The sequence below is a fragment of the Bolinopsis microptera genome, chromosome 6 (genome assembly GCF_026151205.1).
Source record: "Bolinopsis microptera isolate Bmic1 chromosome 6, MBARI_Bmic_1.0, whole genome shotgun sequence".
Lineage (NCBI taxonomy): Eukaryota > Metazoa > Ctenophora > Tentaculata > Lobata > Bolinopsidae > Bolinopsis > Bolinopsis microptera.
In genome coordinates, this window is record NC_087077.1 from 14,047,977 (window position 1) to 14,065,605 (window position 17,629).

General features: G+C 38.1%; 2 protein-coding genes across 4 annotated transcripts in view; both read right to left on the minus strand.

The window, feature by feature from the left end:
• Positions 1 to 2,299: 2,299 nt before the first annotated feature.
• The window catches only part of LOC134816344 (RNA-binding protein with serine-rich domain 1-B-like), a 77,851-nt gene continuing 62,521 nt past the window's right edge, over positions 2,300 to 17,629 (minus strand). The window contains exons 2-7 of one of the 2 annotated variants that reach the window (XM_063825144.1): positions 5,332 to 5,379; positions 5,025 to 5,123; positions 4,410 to 4,791; positions 3,734 to 3,848; positions 3,292 to 3,496; positions 2,300 to 3,088 (exon numbers count right to left, since the gene is read on the minus strand). In XM_063825144.1, coding sequence (XP_063681214.1) covers positions 3,007 to 3,088; positions 3,292 to 3,496; positions 3,734 to 3,848; positions 4,410 to 4,791; positions 5,025 to 5,123; positions 5,332 to 5,333 — 885 coding nt within the window. In that variant the 5' untranslated portion in view covers positions 5,334 to 5,379 and the 3' untranslated portion in view covers positions 2,300 to 3,006. Of the gene's footprint in view, positions 3,089 to 3,291; positions 3,497 to 3,733; positions 3,849 to 4,409; positions 4,792 to 5,024; positions 5,124 to 5,331; positions 5,397 to 17,629 lie in introns of those variants that run through there. The other variant, XM_063825142.1, reaches the window with a different exon arrangement.
• Positions 5,587 to 9,359, minus strand: LOC134816343 (1-acyl-sn-glycerol-3-phosphate acyltransferase epsilon-like). Of its 2 annotated transcripts, XM_063825140.1 has the most exons (9): positions 9,179 to 9,359; positions 8,750 to 8,958; positions 8,529 to 8,621; positions 8,358 to 8,393; positions 7,958 to 8,051; positions 7,632 to 7,759; positions 7,328 to 7,458; positions 6,465 to 6,590; positions 5,587 to 6,281 (listed from the first exon to the last, which is right to left on the minus strand). In XM_063825140.1, exons 1-9 carry the CDS (start codon positions 9,310 to 9,312, stop codon positions 6,129 to 6,131), a joined length of 1,104 nt encoding a protein of 367 aa, XP_063681210.1. In that variant the 5' UTR covers positions 9,313 to 9,359; the 3' UTR covers positions 5,587 to 6,128. The 2 variants fall into 2 exon arrangements, with proteins under 2 accessions (XP_063681210.1, XP_063681211.1); XM_063825141.1 differs by lacking the exon at positions 8,358 to 8,393.

Below are 17,629 nucleotides of genomic sequence, written 5' to 3' on the forward strand. Positions count from 1 at the left end.
AAAAGGCTCCAGGAGGAGGAGGAGGACTGGGGTGGAGGAGGACTGTTGAGAACTGATGAGGAGAACTGAGGACGAGGAGGAGGAGTAGGAGGAGGACTGAGGAGGAGGAGGAGGACTGAGGAGGACTGAGGAGGAGGACTGACGATGACTGAGAAGGAGGAGGACTGAGGAGTACTGAGGAGGATGGCTGAGGAGGATGGCTGAGGAGGATGGCTGAGGAGGATGAATGAGGAGGATGACTGAGAGGGAGGAGGAGGAGGACTCAGGAGGAGGACTCAGGAGGAAGAGGAGGAGGACTCAGGAGGAGGACTTAGGAGAAATGAGAAGGAGGACTGAGGACTGGAGGAAGAGGACTGGGGAGGATCAGGAAGACCCAGGAGGAGGACCCAGGAGGAGGCGGAGGAGGAGGACCCAGGAGGAGGAGGAGGACTGAGGAGGACTGAGGAGGAGGACTGACGATGACTGAGAAGGAGGAGGACTGAGGAGTACTGAGGAGGATGGCTGAGGAGGATGGCTGAGGAGGATGGCTGAGGAGGATGAATGAGGAGGATGACTGAGAGGGAGGAGGAGGAGGACTCAGGAGGAGGACTCAGGAGGAAGAGGAGGAGGAGGACTCAGGAGGAGGACTTAGGAGAAATGAGAAGGAGGACTGAGGAGAACTGAAGAGGAGGAGGAGGAGGAGGACTGAATAGGAGGAGGAGAAGGAGGGGGACTGGGAGAGGACTGAGGAGGAGGAGGACTGATGAGAAGGATGATGAGGAGGACTGAGGAGGAGGACTGAGGACCGAGGAGGAAGAGGAGGAGGATAAAGAGGAGGAGGAGGACCCAGGAGGAGGAGGACTGAGGAGGACTGAGGAGGATGGCTGAGGAGGATGACTGAGAGGGAAGAGGAGGAGGAGGAGGAGGACTCAGGAGGAGGAGGAGGAGGACTGAGAAGGAGGAGGAGGAGGACTGAGAAGGAGGAGGACTGAGGAGGAGAAGGAGGAGGAGGAGAACTGAATAGGAGGAGGAGGAGGGGGACTGGGGGAGGACTGAGGAGGAGGATGGAGGACTGAGGAGAAGGATGAGGAGGAGGACTGAGGAGGACTGAGGAGGAAGAGGAGGAGGATGAAGAGGAGGAGGAGGACCCAGGAGGAGGACCCAGGAGGAGGACTCAGGAGGAGGAGGAGGAGGACTGGGGAGGAGGAGGACTGTTGAGGACTGATGAGGAGGACTGAGGACGAGGAGTAGGAGTAGGAGGAGGACTGAGGAGGGGAGGAGGAAGAGGACTGAGGAAGATCAGGAAGACCTAGGAGGAGGAGGAGGAAGAGTAGGAGGAGGAAGCATCTAAATGTTATTTCCATTTTAGTCCGTTTTTGTCCATTTTTGTCTGTTTTTGTCCGCTCTATTTTTTGTCCGTTTTGAAAATATAGGGTACCGAACGGACAAAAAACATGATATAACAGCAAAAATTGAACATTTTATTTAGCAATTTAGGTGTCCATTAATGTCCGTATATGTCCGTCTATGTCCGCCAATGTCCGCCTATGTCCGTCTATGTCCGCCTATGTCCGCCTATGTCCGTCTATGTCCGCCTATGTCCTGTCCTTTTTGGATTCTATGAGACAAGCGGACATAAACGGACGTGACACCCCCCCCCCCCACTATAATAACAGTCATTAAATAACTCAGCGTATTCTAAAATATGTTGTTTATTTGGGAATGCTAACTTCAACTCATTCTGATTCTGTATGTGAATTTTATTTATTTGATTTTAGGGTAAACCTTTTGTAGATATGAGAGATTTTTCCGTAATCAATTCAAAATGTAACAAAGACTGCCGGCGGTCGATAATACCGTAGGTGAGTTGTAAAATTATAATATACATATCGTACTCGTTGAGTTAAATCTATTGTCGGCTTTACTTCATTGAATAATTAATCTAAGTTACAATGGAATGTTTGTATTATATATTTGTTAAGTGATTTAAATTCTGTGAAATCAATATTTTTGAAAATCGAACTTCACTTTCAAGACGCAATTCAGTGTTTATTGTGATTTGTGGGTACAAACTCGAGATAAAGCAATCCGTGGACAAACAGAGTTTCTTACCTATAAAATAATTAAAAGCAAAACATATTCTCAAAATTTGTCCCCGATTTGTGAAAGAAAACCACGAGGAGCATATCCAAATGATGTCCTCCTCACGAACCAGGTGATGGTGATAACTTCTAATGTCATGTTGGGAACTGACTTATCTTCACGTGGAGTGAGGAGTGTCAGAGGGAGTGAGCCAAGACGCAAGTTATCACTCGTGAAATTTAATAAAAATGTCAAACTAATAGCATGAAGTAACCACCTTTGAGAGGTTTTGACGACCAATATAGTATATCTTGAACGCAGTTGAGATCAAATCTTAATTAAATGTCATAAGTTAAAGCACCGTATCTCTGAGCAATCAAAAGAATTGACAAGAACCCCGAACGAAATTGGAGATCACAAAATGTGACCAATCTACGAATACTTCATTAGTGCTTATTAGCCCTACTTAATTTCTCGTTAGGTGAAGCCACCAAAATGGAGGCTGTTTCGTAGGTCACGCTTAACAGCTTAACTAATTGATAAGGGTTGTGACAGATGTTCCTTTCAAAACGTGACAACGATTGACCAATCAGTTTACATCAATGATCAAACTTTGGTTTATGAGCGATACCGCCTTGGCAAAACCCCAGCCAAGCCATAGACCAATCAGGGAACATAGTATCGTGAGAAAGACAGCTGATTGGTCAATAGTTTAGTATTCTAACTTTCTAACACATTTAATAGTCTTAAATGATCTGTTGAGAAAATCGAACCTTCATAGTTAAAGCAGAAAATAAATAAATAGCATATATAAGTGCAGCCTGTTCGGTGTTCAAACGAATAAAAATATACTTCGATTCTAGTTCTGGATTTAAACTTGAAAATTAAATGTGCTGATATTGACCACATATAAATACTAATTATAGCAATTAGTTAATTTATTTATTAGTCCGAAGAGGAGGACGATGAGGAGGAAACTGATCTTTTACGTCGGGGGGATTTCTTACGGTCAGCTGACGACTTGGACCTGAGAAGAAAAAGTTATTCTCACAAGATGTTACATATTCTGTACTCAAAATATCATCGTTAAAATTTTCAAATTATTTTATTTCATATTCTCAAATCATTGATCTCAGGTGACAACTGAAAAGTCGTCAGCATGATAAAATGAAAATGTTCATAGTTTTAATTAACTAATTTATTCTCCAACTTCCAACTACCAATTCTGACCTGTTTCTAGTGGCTTTAGGAGAAGTTTTAGCCGGAGATTTCCGTGGTGACCTGCGTCTGGGAGGAGATGATCTCCTGACAGGAGAGCGGCGCGGAGGACTGCGCTTACGGGGTCCCGGACTGACGCGACGCGCAACCACGCGTTTAGGTGAGACCTGTCGTTCCAGTGTGAACTGTACAGTAACAGGCTGTCCATCTATTTGACCTGTCATTAGCGCTATTTAATAACTATATACTAATTATACACGAATATGTATTTAGGAATGCAATTGAGCTAAATATTTGTATTTTGCATGTACTGATTCTAAATTTTCAGAAAGCTATAATAGTTTTTACAAAAGATACTATACTAGTACATGGCATATTTGAAAGACATGCCACCCACGTCATGCCGCCCCCCCCCCCCCCCTCCCACGTCTGGAAGATAGAAACTCTATTATACCTCCATCCATATATTTGACAGCATTCTTAGCATCGTCGTTAGTAGCAAAGTCCACATACGCTACACCTTTGTGGAATGAGGTGACTTTGTCAATCGCTACTCTACAGCTGTTTACCTGGACAGATAATAAAGTCAGAGTTAACAAGAATTGCGCCCGTTGTTTCGTTTTGGCGGACGCTAGATTTCCATTCACTATAACTATAAATATTAGCTCTACTCAGCTCACTTCATAATAACAATATACACAGAGTACACTATACTACGCATACCACGTAAAAATTGGGCTTATTACCTAATACTATACTATACATTAAAATACACTCGCGCCGCGCATTCATTGACATGCTAGCTTATATATACATCACATCTCCGCAAGCAATACTCGCGCGCTGCACTGCGCGCTAGTTGTCATGGTAACTAACGGAAGGACTGACGACATATTTAAACCCACCTATCTCGTTCTCCAAAATCCACGTTTTTCTGCAAAAACGTCCATTCGTAACCTTTCACTATTGTCTTTTTACAAAAGAGTGTGAACGGAAAAAATTCCTATCTTATAACATTTGATGCAATAATTTGTAATATTTTATCACAGAACAGCATAGGAACAAACATAGAAAGCATTAACAATAAAATTAGCAACATTTGTTAATTCACCACCACAAGTGATATATACCTTGCCATAGTTGGTGAAGATTTCCTCTACATGACCTTCCAGCACATTCCTACTGAGCTGACTGATAGCTATTCTAGTTTGGGAAACAGCAGGACTCTTCTTTCTCGGAGATGGAGTTCTCTTGCGAGCTGGACTCCGTCCGCGGCGGGGGCTCCTCCGTGGAGGTGTTCTGCGTCTGGGAGAGTTGCGGCGGCGTGGAGGTGATCGTGGTCGCCTAGCTGGTGGTCTTCGAGGACTACGGCTCCGGGACTTCCTTGGGGGTTTGCGGGCAGGAGAGCGGGATCGCTTGCGGGACTCGTTGGTGGAGGTGGGTTTGGGTTTGGGTGGTGGGGACTTCTTCTTGGCTGGACTTTGTGCTGGACTCTTTGACTTACTACTCGCACTGAGATATGTTAATTGAACTAATTAATTAATCATTTAATTGAGTCATTTACTAGCTGGACGGATTGAAGTAATTCAGTTATTTGCTGGACGGAATGAATCATTGCAGTTGACTCAGATTATAATATTTGTTCAGATAATCTGTACTTTTAACTTATTATTATGCATAAACGTCAGATTTAGTTTTTAAATTATATATCTTATCCCTTTTGCAAGTCTAACAACTTGTCTTACCTGCTGCTAGACCCGCTGGAGCTGGAACTGGAGTCACTGGAGGAGCTGCTGTCCGAACTGGAACTGTCTGAACTGGAACTACGCTGTTTAGCTGGCGCCCTGTAAAGAGACACGTTAGGTATGTTAGGTATGTTAGGTATGTTAGGTATGTTAGGTATGTTAGGTATGTTGCTCTGGTTATTCATTGTTATGAGAGACAGAATCTACTGATCAGAAGATATGCGGAGTGATATGTTGAGATGTGACTGGTCCAAATTGAAGCATCATCTTAATAATATATACCAATTATAAAAACAAACATACTTACATTTTGAAATGAGGTTCTAGTGGCTGGATACCCTTGCCTTGCTAAAAACTATGGAATGGAAATAGTAGGATTAACATTAAGTTTCTGATTACAAATAAACTAAAAAAACATAAACTTTCATTGTGCGGTTTTGCAAGTTTTTGAATATTTATCTTGGCACTTTTTATTGTGAGGTGTGACAATTAGAATCGCAGTTAAATCTATACTACTCATTCAAGTGATATTGAATTTTTAAAGCAGTAATTCAGAAATATATAAGTAGTGTTATCAAACAAAATTAAATTACAATGACATTTACAGTTCTGTCACTTTGTGCAGTAAACCTGTAACAATTAGCACTTTTAATAAACAATAAAAAGGATGTTTAAAAATGCTTATAAATTAATGAAAAAAATAAAAAGCCTCCCTAACTATGGAGCACTTCTGAACAGCAGCACTCAGCAGTGCATCATATATATGAAGATTTACGGCATGAAATTTACTGTTAGTTACTGTAAAAAAGCTATAGGAATAACTTAATAAATTAAATAAAAGAGAAAGTTCGTGTCACCAACAAAATCATGAATAGCTAACTGTTTGAGTTTGACTATAAAATTCTGTGGATCATTCATAATGACTTAATTTTTGGGTCACGTAGGAACACGAATATAATATCAATATAATCACCAAAATCAAGTACAGTACCAATAAACAAATAACAATTAATGTTGATTTTTTACTTTTGTTGAACACTTGACCCTTTCTCCATCACAAAAAAGACACTCCATTGCTCAGCATGACATTGTCTTCTTCAATTTTTACTTCCAGAAGGGTTTAGCAAGTAATTGCAGTACAGGGACAATAAGGACAGTCTGAAGCCATGCCATTCGAGCTCTTTTACTGAATGCTAGTGGACTGCACAGCAGTAGAGTGTAGAGAACCGGGATGAGTGTTTCCTTGTATACTGACCACTGGGTAATGATACTGGTTTATCTTTTTGTTGTGAAGCAGAACTAAGTTCATTGCTTTATTGTTCACTGTGTATTTCCGTAAATCTTATGAAAATTTTCAATTCAAATTACAATTAAATAACGTTTCTGACTCCGACTAGCTATAAATAAGGAGTACTGATTTAAATGTACAGAAAATCTTACACTGTAGATATTGTTAGTCACTGCAGGATTGGGGAAGGAGTTAGTTTTCTCAAACTCAACCAACATTCGTTCCTTGTCTTTGAAAGAATCGAATAACCAGCCCTCATTTTCTCTTGCTTCGTTTATCTGAATTAAGTTAATCGTCAGAGATATGACTACACGATAAGCAGTTAGCTTTAGTAGCAGGGCTTTACAAGTGATTGTACAGCAGGGTGTCATAATTATTGGCGCGTAGACAATTTTGCGTAAAATTTTAGCTTACCCAAGCTTTTAGAAACAATCATTACTTAACTTCTGAGGGTCATTTTCCTATGGAGTCTTGATCATTCGAGAGATAATCCTTCATCCTACTACAGTTCAGTTTAAAAACGAAGTCCGAAAGAAGTTAAATTTCCTTGATAATCACGACGAAAGAGAAAAGTTTGGATTATTGGACTTGAAGCCTTCGGCTGCTTCCCCTGAATTCCGGGATGAGTTTCGTTATCGCCTGAAGAGCTGTGCACTTTAGTCTAAAGAATAGTATGGAATTGACCCTTTAAATAACGGCCTAAATTATGGGTTTTGAGGTACATCAACACATAATTCTGAACCGGTTTTTGAATTTTGTAATTTCGATATTCAGAAGTAAAGTTATGACCTGTCGAAAAATATTGATTTCATCATAAAATACACATAAAATTTCAAACACGCCAATAATTCTGACACCCTGCTGTACATACTTAGCCCAAAAAACGTATCACTCTTGATTTTATAAATTCAAATTTTAATTTATGTCATTTGAGCTCAGGAACCTCAACAAAAATTGAAGAATTTCTATTCTTAGGGCAAGCATAAAAATCGGCATATGTTAGTAAACGACATACCGTTTTCTGCTTGAAGTGTACATGAACTGTTTTGACGTTGTCAAGAAACTCGAGTGTGTCTGGACGTAACATTTCACCAGTTGTGCCTTCATATGCTATTGTTATGTCGAATATCTTCTTTAAGTGATCACCTGAGAAATAGGTTTATGATAATAAAACTGATTCCATATACGACTCATTATAAAACAGGTAATTGATTTTTAATCAGAATAATTAATGATCTAGTCAAATCAAATGATAATCCAATAATATGCCAAGAAGATCTTAAATTGCTTTAATTTTAGTTCCAAACACAATATCCTACCGAGTTCCTCCACGAAGATGTTAGCTCCGGTTATACGAGGGGTAAGAACTTTGGTGCAGGTTGGAAAATCGATACTCCGAGCAAAGGCATTACTTTTGTCAACCGCTGACTTGTTGTTTGGATTAAACCTGAAACAGGGTTTAAACATAATATTGAAATGAGCCTAATGTATGTTTCTCATATCACTAATCGTATATGACAGTTTTCTTGAGTTGGTTACACATCAAAATGAGGATGGTTTGTTTGTGCCAATATATCTCTCGAATTTACATGAATATTATATATAATTTGTGAAACCTTAATAAAGGTTGGTAAGTCGTAATTACCTGGTGCCCTCTGGAAAGAGTGTCATCATCATAGGTATATTATTCTTCTTCTTTGATTTTAGTTGCTTTCTGATGAACTCCAAATTGTTGTTACCTTAAAGCAAGAGACAAGTTATATTAGCGATGTATTTGTACCAACTGATAAATAAATAGAAGTAAGATGTACATAGAAAAGAATCCAGTAAAGGCAGCTTGGAATGTCTATAATAAAGAGATAAACGAAAATTATATGACAAAAAATTTGCAATCTTTAAAAACTAAAATCATGAAAATCAGATGACGTGCTATCAAATAAGATGAGGTGAATTGGCTCGGTAGTAATCCAGCTTGCATGTATTGATTGAGAAATGACAATTTATTTTAGAAATAAGACAACATTATAACTCATGTGAATGCATACCATGACCAATCTCTAGGTCACAGAGGATGGAACGACCTATGGATCTTTAGAGAGATAAGTTTGTCAAAACCAACAGTCAGAATATATGATATAATGACTAAAGCAAAGATCAAGTTGTAAAAATTTCTAAAAAGAAAACTGCGTCATATGAGCTTCAACTAGTACACTTACCACGTTTAACAAATATTAAGCCATGTTGGTGCCAGTAGATACCAAACAGAGGAACATATTTGAGAGCGTTCTTGGCAAAGAAGTGTATGTAACCTGAGTGCAAATTATTGTATTTCTGTTTCTATTACAATTAATTTGAAATATTAGTCATCTTTCTTACAACTCTTTTTATACTTAAATCACATAGATGTTTCAAAAGACGATTTTTAATTTTAATTGACCTGCATTGCCAAGACGCATAGCAAAACTGTCAATTACAATCCAGTCTGAGACACACTGATGATTTGACACCAACAATGCATTCACAGGGTCTTTCTTAGTTGGAACATCGCCATAAACTTTGAATTTAACACCACTGAGCCCTTCCATGAAAAACATGCACATTCTCTGATAAGGTCCCCAACATAAGAACTGTTCAAGTTTGTGGTACCTGAAACAAATTACAATTAATCATATACATAAACAATACAATACTAGGTAAGTGAAATCTAATGTACCCAGTGCAGCTTACTGTATATTGTATAAGTACAACATCAAGAGAAATAAAAGGCATTCTTCGAGTGCTCTATTTTTATAATAGCTTAAGAAAAAAAGGCTTTTTATTACTTTAAAACAATAATGGCTGAAAGACATCTTTAATTGCTATTTACCATCTTTTTGGCAGAGGTAATGTAAGAACTCTAATACAAAACCAAAGCCATAAGTAATTTGGACCAGATCCAATCAGAACCACAGCAGGTACAGATGGAGCCAATGATCGTAACGTTATCAAAGAGCCTAACATACTAAGAAAAATACCAGTGAGTTGTTTAGTAGAGGAAGATCAACGGCACAGTATATCAAGAAAACAACAATTTCAATTAAAGCAGACAAAAATATATTTCATATATATATATAACTAGCACGAACTTTAGATCAGATATCCTAGGGCACTTGGAGTAGCAAGAGATTGACTAGAAGGCATATACCTTTTACAAAGATACCTTGAAAAGAATCCAGGGTGATACAGGATCGGAGAGTGCAGACCATAAAGTTTACGCACCCACCTTTACCTCCTGAATTCTTGGTTGGATAGAAATTTATGCAAACTTGGTCGTTTATACTCAAAGTCCCTTTGTTAAAAGAAGTAATATTATTGATGGAATTATGGATTTAGCTTCACTCAATAATAACAATATCAATATAATCAATATCAATATATATACCGGACTGCAGACATATTCTTTAACCTCATCCCCGAAGCAGACGAGCTTTAAAGTCTCTTAGATTTGTTTGTGTAAATTTTCCAGATAATTAATAGTCCAAAACCAGGATGCACTACATGAAGAGTTCGTTGTAACTTTGTTTGAAAAACATGAATAGTAAATATCATATAATTTTGTGGGACTCTCAACCCACTGCATGGGCGTATAGTTGATGCACTTTTGACAAACATGAGCCACTTCTAATTCTGTGAGGTGGCTCAGCTCTATGGGTTGGGGTCCAACTTTTAAAACAAGATGTTCAAAGATGATGCACCCTGTAAAAATATGACTACACTTGATAAGGATATTTGAATAATTGTTTAAGAAACACTAATCCAGCACATTGGCGTAACGAAGGGCGCTTACATGCAACATTACGCTACTGATCCAGCACATGAAATCAAACAGCTTTTTTACAACACAGTTTCTGAATAACGCAACATTTGGATTAACATTAATGCGCATGGAGATTCTGACTAATTTTGGTACCAATCGACCATTTCCTTTACCAGTGTCCTGTACTGTACTCTGCCAATTGCATCACGTTTATGCAATTGGCGTTTATTATATTATTATTATTAATATTATAAAACAGGATCTTACCGACAAAAATGATTCTTAAAAATACCTTAATGCGGTAAACTGTACCCTTGAAAAAGATTTTCCCAACATCTGTTGCATGCAGCTATATCTCTAATTTCGTTAAATTCATACAAGTTGTCCATTTGCAAATTCTCAGAAGAGACATGTTTCATCATTTACCGGAATTGCAACCAAATATACACAATAAGGTTTGGTACTTTATCCGTACATCCCCTTTAATAGCTACAATAAATTGTCTATAAAATTTACATAAACAAACTTAAGAGACCTCAAAGCTCGTCTTCTGAGGAATGAGATTGAAGGATACGTCATCCAGTCCAAGGTGCTGGGCTTTTTGTCTTCCTCTGATTCCCCTGAGTGCTATGAGTGTGTTTCGTAGCAGATCAAACCTGAATCGTGTTCTGATGTGATTTTTGACCTGGCTCTTAGCTTCTTTATTGTGGTCAGCTATCCTTTCAGAAATACGATCTACAAACACAGTGCAGAGTGGGCCCATACCTCCGGATGTTGTAAAAACTAGTGGGACAAAGGACCCTTTTTCTGACTGAAGTACTCTCTCCTCATATAGATCTTTCTTCTCTTTCTCATGCGCACTGTAGATTTTATCTAGTGGCTTAAATGTATTGGAGTCGCAATTAGGATGAGTGACCCTGATGTCAAAGAATGTTCTTTCGAATGGTGCATACAGTCCAACAGCTGCTACGTCCAGACGGGCTTCATCCTGGGTGTTGGTCTTCCTGGAGAATGAAGTTGGTTGGACAGGTAGGAGTGCAGGTTCTATCCTTACATCCTTACACTTTGCTTCTTGAAGGAAGAAAGCTGCAGTGTCTCTAATGGCATTGTGGCGCATGCAAACGTATCCACCTAATTTACAATCAAGGGAGTGGTAGACACTGTTTGCATGTCCGCAAGCACATTTAGAGGGCACTCCTTGGATCTTCCATCCATAGCGTAGGCGTATGCTGTCTTGGAACTCTTGCTTGTTTAGAACATAGTTGAGGTCCTTTAGAGGTAATGCTGAAAGCCATGTTGATGCTCCCTTCTCTCTTGCTTGGTTTAAGTGGTTCTTAAGAAGATGATCTGACCCATTATAAAGCATCTTGAACCTTTGTGATAGAAACTCATCTTTCTGTTTTCTCAGTTCTTCTTTCTTTTCTTTCATCTTGCCCATATCCAGCTTGGTGATATCTTGGTCTTGTTGGTTGATTAAACTCACAAGATCTTTAGTGAGTGCCACTGAGAATGCATATTCACGAGATGCTCAAGAAAACAACAATTTTCAAGAAAACAACAATTTTATTTAGTATCAGTTAAAGCAGACAAAAACATATTTTATATATATAACTAGTGCAAACTTTAGACCATATATCTTAGGGGACTTGGAGTAGCAAGAGAGTGACCAGAAAGTATATGTATACTTTTACCAAAAATACATCGAAATGAATCCAGGGTGATACAGGATCTGAGAGTGCAGACCATAAAGTTTACGCACCCACCCTTGCCTCCTGAATTCGTGGTTGGAAAGGCAATTATGCAAAATTGGTCGTTTATACTCCAAGTCCCTTTGTTAATAGAAGTAGTATTATTTATGTCTGGAATTAGCTTCATTCAATAATAACAATATCAATATAATCAATATTAATATCAATATCAGACTAAACTATCAAATAAATAAATTATCAAATAACAATTATTAATTCACTCTGATTAAAAAGTTATAAATTAGGATATCTAATATTTAAGAATTACAACTACAAGTTGTTAAAAACGCCCAAAATAGATCTGAGATATTTTCAGTCTGTAGTACAATAATGATAGCAATAGTTTAAATTATGTTATGTGCTGCTGCAATTAGATTGCTATCCTGACAGGATTGATGATACCTAGGCCTCCATATCGAACAGGGAGTTCAAGGATATCTCTTTCATGCTGGTTGACAGGGCGACCGAGGAGGGCTGGAATGAGCACATGCATGATCTTGCTCTCTAGTGGGACAAAGTGCTCTCCAATGTCTGGTATAGTACGCATGTAGTATCTCCATCTGTGGCATATTCCTTTAGTAAAGGCCGAATAAGCCAGTTGTGGTTCTTCTGTCGCTACATCTGCTAGTTGATCTGCTAGTTGTCCATTTGCAAATTTCTACTATTATTATACATTATTATATAATGAGCTAATTATTGATACACATTGTATACCTCTTAGCTTTACGTAATAATTACATATATTTATAATCTGATTTGTAATATTATATTGAATAGTATGTTGTATCACGTTGCGACCTCCACGGTCGTTTCACCTTTATCGTCCTGACGATACAGGGGGAGCCGCGCACTTCGTGCGCGGCAGGTCATACAACGTATGACAAATAGTATGGTGGAGAAAGAATATGCATGGTGGACAAAAATTTAGTGTCATTTTGCATTTAGTACAAACAGTATTGAGTATAAACATAGTTCATTAAAATAGCGCGTGCCATATCTCCACATTAAGCACATCCAATTTAATGCATATAAAATAGTTATATATTATGAATAACTTGATCGATTCTGTATTGACTTGTTGTGTATATATCAACTTGCTCTAACCAGAGCCCTCTTGCTTTGCGCTTGCAGTAGCGCGCGACCTCCGAAGGCGGCAAAGGAGGATATTCTATTCAAAGAAGGATATTCTACTTGTGAAACAAGCGCGTCACGCAGTACGCGTATACACATGGCTATGTGAATATATCGACAACAATTTAATTAAACAGAATTTTTTAACGAATGTTACTCGTCTAAATTTTTGAAGTAGCGCGCGCCGCTTTCTTCTCGAAATATTAGCCCGAGGCAAGTGCTTTGTTACCAGGGGACCCCAGGCTATTATGTTCAGTAACATAAGAGATTAGGCGGAATGACAGGATGAGCGCGGCCCAGTAAGTGCTACGAAGTAGCGCACGCTGGGTTGCTCTATCCAAAGCCCTTGCGCTTACACTAGCGCGCGAACGCCTCCCGGCTTTACTTGTGAAACGAGCGCGCCCGCAAGGGCGCGAAAGCACATGGTTAGATGAATACGCTGGGCTATTTCATTACCAATGGACAACATTTTTGACAGATTGCAGATGATACCCTTGTTTTCACATAGCCATGTGTCTACGCATACTGCGTGACGCGATACTGCAAGCGAGAGGGCTCTGGTTAGAGCAAACCCTTGTTCATTGTTAATTAATTGACTATATATCCTGGCGCGCGCTACTTTGAAAAATTTTTGACGAGTAACATCTTAACGGGTGATACTCGTAAAATATTTGTTTCAATACCGTCGACGAGTCCTATTCGGCGCGCGTCTTGGTAGGTTATAAATTTACAGTACATGCTTGTCATACGTTGTATGACCCGCCGCGCACGAAGTGCACGGCTCCCCCTGTAGCGTCGAAGTCGCTATAGTGAAACGACCGTGGGGGTCACCACGTGATACAAGTACATGCATAACATCTGTCAAATGATATCCGTACAATATTTGTTAGAATTTTATCATTTATTTTGCGGCGTTATTTAATATGTATATACAATGTTATAAATTATAAAACTGCAATCACAATGCTGGCAAGCATTACCGTCGCCCTTATATTCACAACACTATTTACCCCCTATACGATTATATCCCCTTTATTGTTTTCCAGGCATTATAAAGACTCATCGAAAGTAGTTCAGCAGGTACATTTAAGTTCAAAACATTCTAATTCAATGTTGAAGATGACAGGAATAAGAAATAGTTATATGGAGGTTTTTAAGAAATTTGCGCAAAATACGCGCCAGCATGTTATACGAAATTAGGTAAAAAACCCAAAATCGCCATATTCAGGTGCCTTAAAAACCATGTTAAAATTGAGTTAGAGATCTGAAACTTTGCAGGGCGTCTAGACCTTGTCCAAATCGACTGTAAAAAAATGTCATGTTTCAGGATTATCGGGAAGTGGGTTTTCTGGAACCCCTGTTTTACAACAGATTGTCGTGAAGATATATTATATATATATATATACTAGTGTAACCCGTGCCTTCGGCCGGGAATTTACTGTCACAGTTGCAATGTAAAAGTATACAACCGGCAACCGCATTATATATTTGATATCACGCATAATGCTGTCTTATGAAAGTATGAAATCACCCTACAGTTAAAACAAAGCGGCCGCAAGAGTGAGCTCTGATATTACGTGGGGCTAAACTAATTACGGTACATGTTATCCTCCTCGTTCTCTCTCCCATCCATTTATGTCACATTTCTGGAACAAAATCATCAATTAAACCACATACCACCGGCCGATTTTTATAAAATTTTCTTATGGGCTTCATCAGAGTTTTGTCGGCACTATACCGAAAAAACCAGTCCCGTAACTATTACCGTTTTTTTTGTATAACTGTTCGGAAATTACACACAGACACACAGACACACAGACACACAGACACACACACATTCTGGTGTTATTAAGTTGATATATATATGTATATATGTATAGACGCTTTTTGCAGTCAATTGTAGCCTACATTTAAGTGTCCGTAGATTCAAAAGTATAAACGATACAGTCATCTCGAACCACAGGTTTTAAAGATAATTGTTTAAACTTTAGTTTACATTGTATTGAAAAATAATTTAACGTCATCATCATCACTTGATGACGTCATCAAGTTAAGTGTTTTTAAAACTTGACTTTTGACAAAGTAACAACTTTTTAAATCGATTTTACACTATTAAGGAGTAATTTTATTCAAAATCTGAGGACATTTTCATCTTAGATAATTGTTCAAGCATTCCGAAAATCTACCGGAATAGTTTCCTACCTTGCTCCTTCATAAAGATATTTGCTATTGAAGTTAGTGCTTTTTTGAAGAATAATTTTATAAAAACACAAAAGTTGTGAATTAGTATTCTCTGGTGTTGGGCCATCCCTTGGGTTGTGGAGCTCAATTTTGCTTCTTAAAGGTGTAAATTGTGTTATAGGCTAGTTTTAAAGTTAAAAATCGAAAAGTTGCACACGTGGGGACACGCCCAAATTCATTTAAAATAGCTAAAATCGCTAAAAATTTTGATTTTCACGATTTTTATCAACTTTGGAGTCCCGTTGTGATCCAAGTTCTTTTTGAAATCTTCTGAAACTTTGCATGCTTATCAAACTATATATTAAATACCACTATGCAAAAATTTACGGTGATTCAATATTGTATGCGCACGCGACGTCCGCTCAAAGTTTGCACGTGCGAAAGGTGAGAAATTTGCTCATTCGTGATTTCGAATATATTCTGCTTTCCACGATATTTAAATGGCATTATATATGAATTTAATGCCAACTTGAATGAGTAAAAAGTGCCATATTCAGTCGGTTATCGACAGAAATACCTAACTAAACACAAGGAAACGTTTTAAAAGACAGAATTTCGAAATCGTCGAAATTACCTCCTTGTTAATGAAGTTTCGACTAGCTGTGTAAATTATCCTGACATTATAATAAAAAAGAGATGATATTTGACCAAAACCCATAATCATGGGTAGAGTGTACCGCTGCCAGTGTCTCTCTTTTCCAAACAAAAGGAAATGATATTAATTTGAGGAACAGTCCGCTAATGCAAATTGATACCGAGAATGAAATCGGTCGCTCGCTTTTTCCATTCGATCACGGCTTACGAATTGTAATAAAGCTTATTGATTTGAAAAAGCGAGCGACCGATTTCATTCTCGGTATCAATTTGCATTAGCGGACTGTTCCTCAAATTAATATCATTTCCTTTTGTTTGGAAAAGAGAGACACTGGCAGCGGTACACTCTACCCATGATTATGGGTTTTGGTCAAATCTAATATATCAGTTTATATAAAAAAGGCTAACAGTCTAAATTTTTGGTAATTAAAATTGTGTTGCACCTCCTTTATCAAATCGAAGCTAGGTGCTATTGTGTATTGATAATATTTTATATTATTAATAGTATAGGCCGTCGCGTACGCGTCATTGTGATTGACAATAATTATATAAGCTGCGCGTGCTGAAGCTGTAGTTTACCTGGGGACCTCAGGCTATCATTTTCATAAACATAAAACGCCGAATAGAGATTAGGCGGAATGACAGGCTGATGCGCGGCCCGCCCAGTAAAGCTGTAGTAGGATACGTTCTTTAGCTTTAACGATATTTTCGACTAGTATAGCACAATTATTTTTACAAATGCATACGTACTTGGTAACCTTCCTTCAGTTTAATTTTAATTTATATTCACCGTTAATTAAATTAATTAAATTAATTAAATTAATTAAATTAATTAAATTAAATGGACTGACCCGCGCTACTAATTCGGAAAAAAAGTTACCATTTAGACGAGTATAATATCATTTTGCATTTGTCAAATCGTAACAAAAATTAACTTGTTAATCCAATTATATTGTAGGTTTATAACTTTACTTAAATTTTTTACATCTATTTCAAGGTGTGTGTAAAATCTTAATATCGTATCTAAAAAGGCTGGTGGGTTATATGTTATACATTTTTAAAGTCAAATAAGTCAAAAAGCTGAAATTGTCCTTTTCAGACTTATTTTAACCAAAATCAGGGAAGATAAGATTGATTTGATGCTTGACATGAAATTGTTCTCTGAATTCTGGCGCAGTTTTTGATGCCCTCAAAACTGTTTTTACTCATTTATCTTTAGATCTATTTGACTTCAAAGCCAAACTACAAATTTAGGCACATTTTTCGTTTTTCATATTTACTGATTTTTCTAAAATTTTGATAGGAATATGCTAGTGACTTTTTGAAGGGCGCAAAATAACCGCAACTAGCACATTTATATTTAAGTTATGAACAACAAAACACCCTAAAATGCTTCCCTTTGAAGTTATGGGAGACAATGTGATTTTTTATCTGCAAAGCCAAAAAATCTTGTCATACGTTGTTTGACCCGCCGCGCACGAGTGCGCGGCTCCCCTGTATCGTAGAAACTCTACAGGGGACTATAGTGAAGCGACAGTGGGGGTCACCACGTGATACAAGATCTTCCCTGACTGACTTTTTGTTTAAAATAAGTCTGAAAAGGACAATTTCAGCTTTTTGACTTTTTTACTTTAAAAATTTATAACTCACCACTCACCAGCCTTTTTAGATACGATATCAAGATTTCACATACATACATGCTACATGAAGAGGTCTCCTACTAGTCGTTGGAGTGGCCTGCATCACACACATCTTCTACGGCGTAACATGTTCCGCCATTCCACTCGCTTTAGAGCCAACTGTTTTA

What these genes read in the sequence shown, in the direction of transcription:
- LOC134816343 (XM_063825140.1), bottom strand. Translation starts at nt 9,312, where the DNA reads ATGTTAGGCTCTTTGATAACGTTACGATCATTGGCTCCATCTGTACCT. An exon ending in CATCTTCGTGGAGGAACTCG is followed by an intron (nt 7,459 to 7,631) that starts GTAGGATATTGT and finishes CCTATTTCTCAG; the next exon opens with GTGATCACTTAAAGAAGATA. An exon ending in TACACTTCAAGCAGAAAACG is followed by an intron (nt 6,591 to 7,327) that starts GTATGTCGTTTA and finishes AACTTAATTCAG; the next exon opens with ATAAACGAAGCAAGAGAAAA.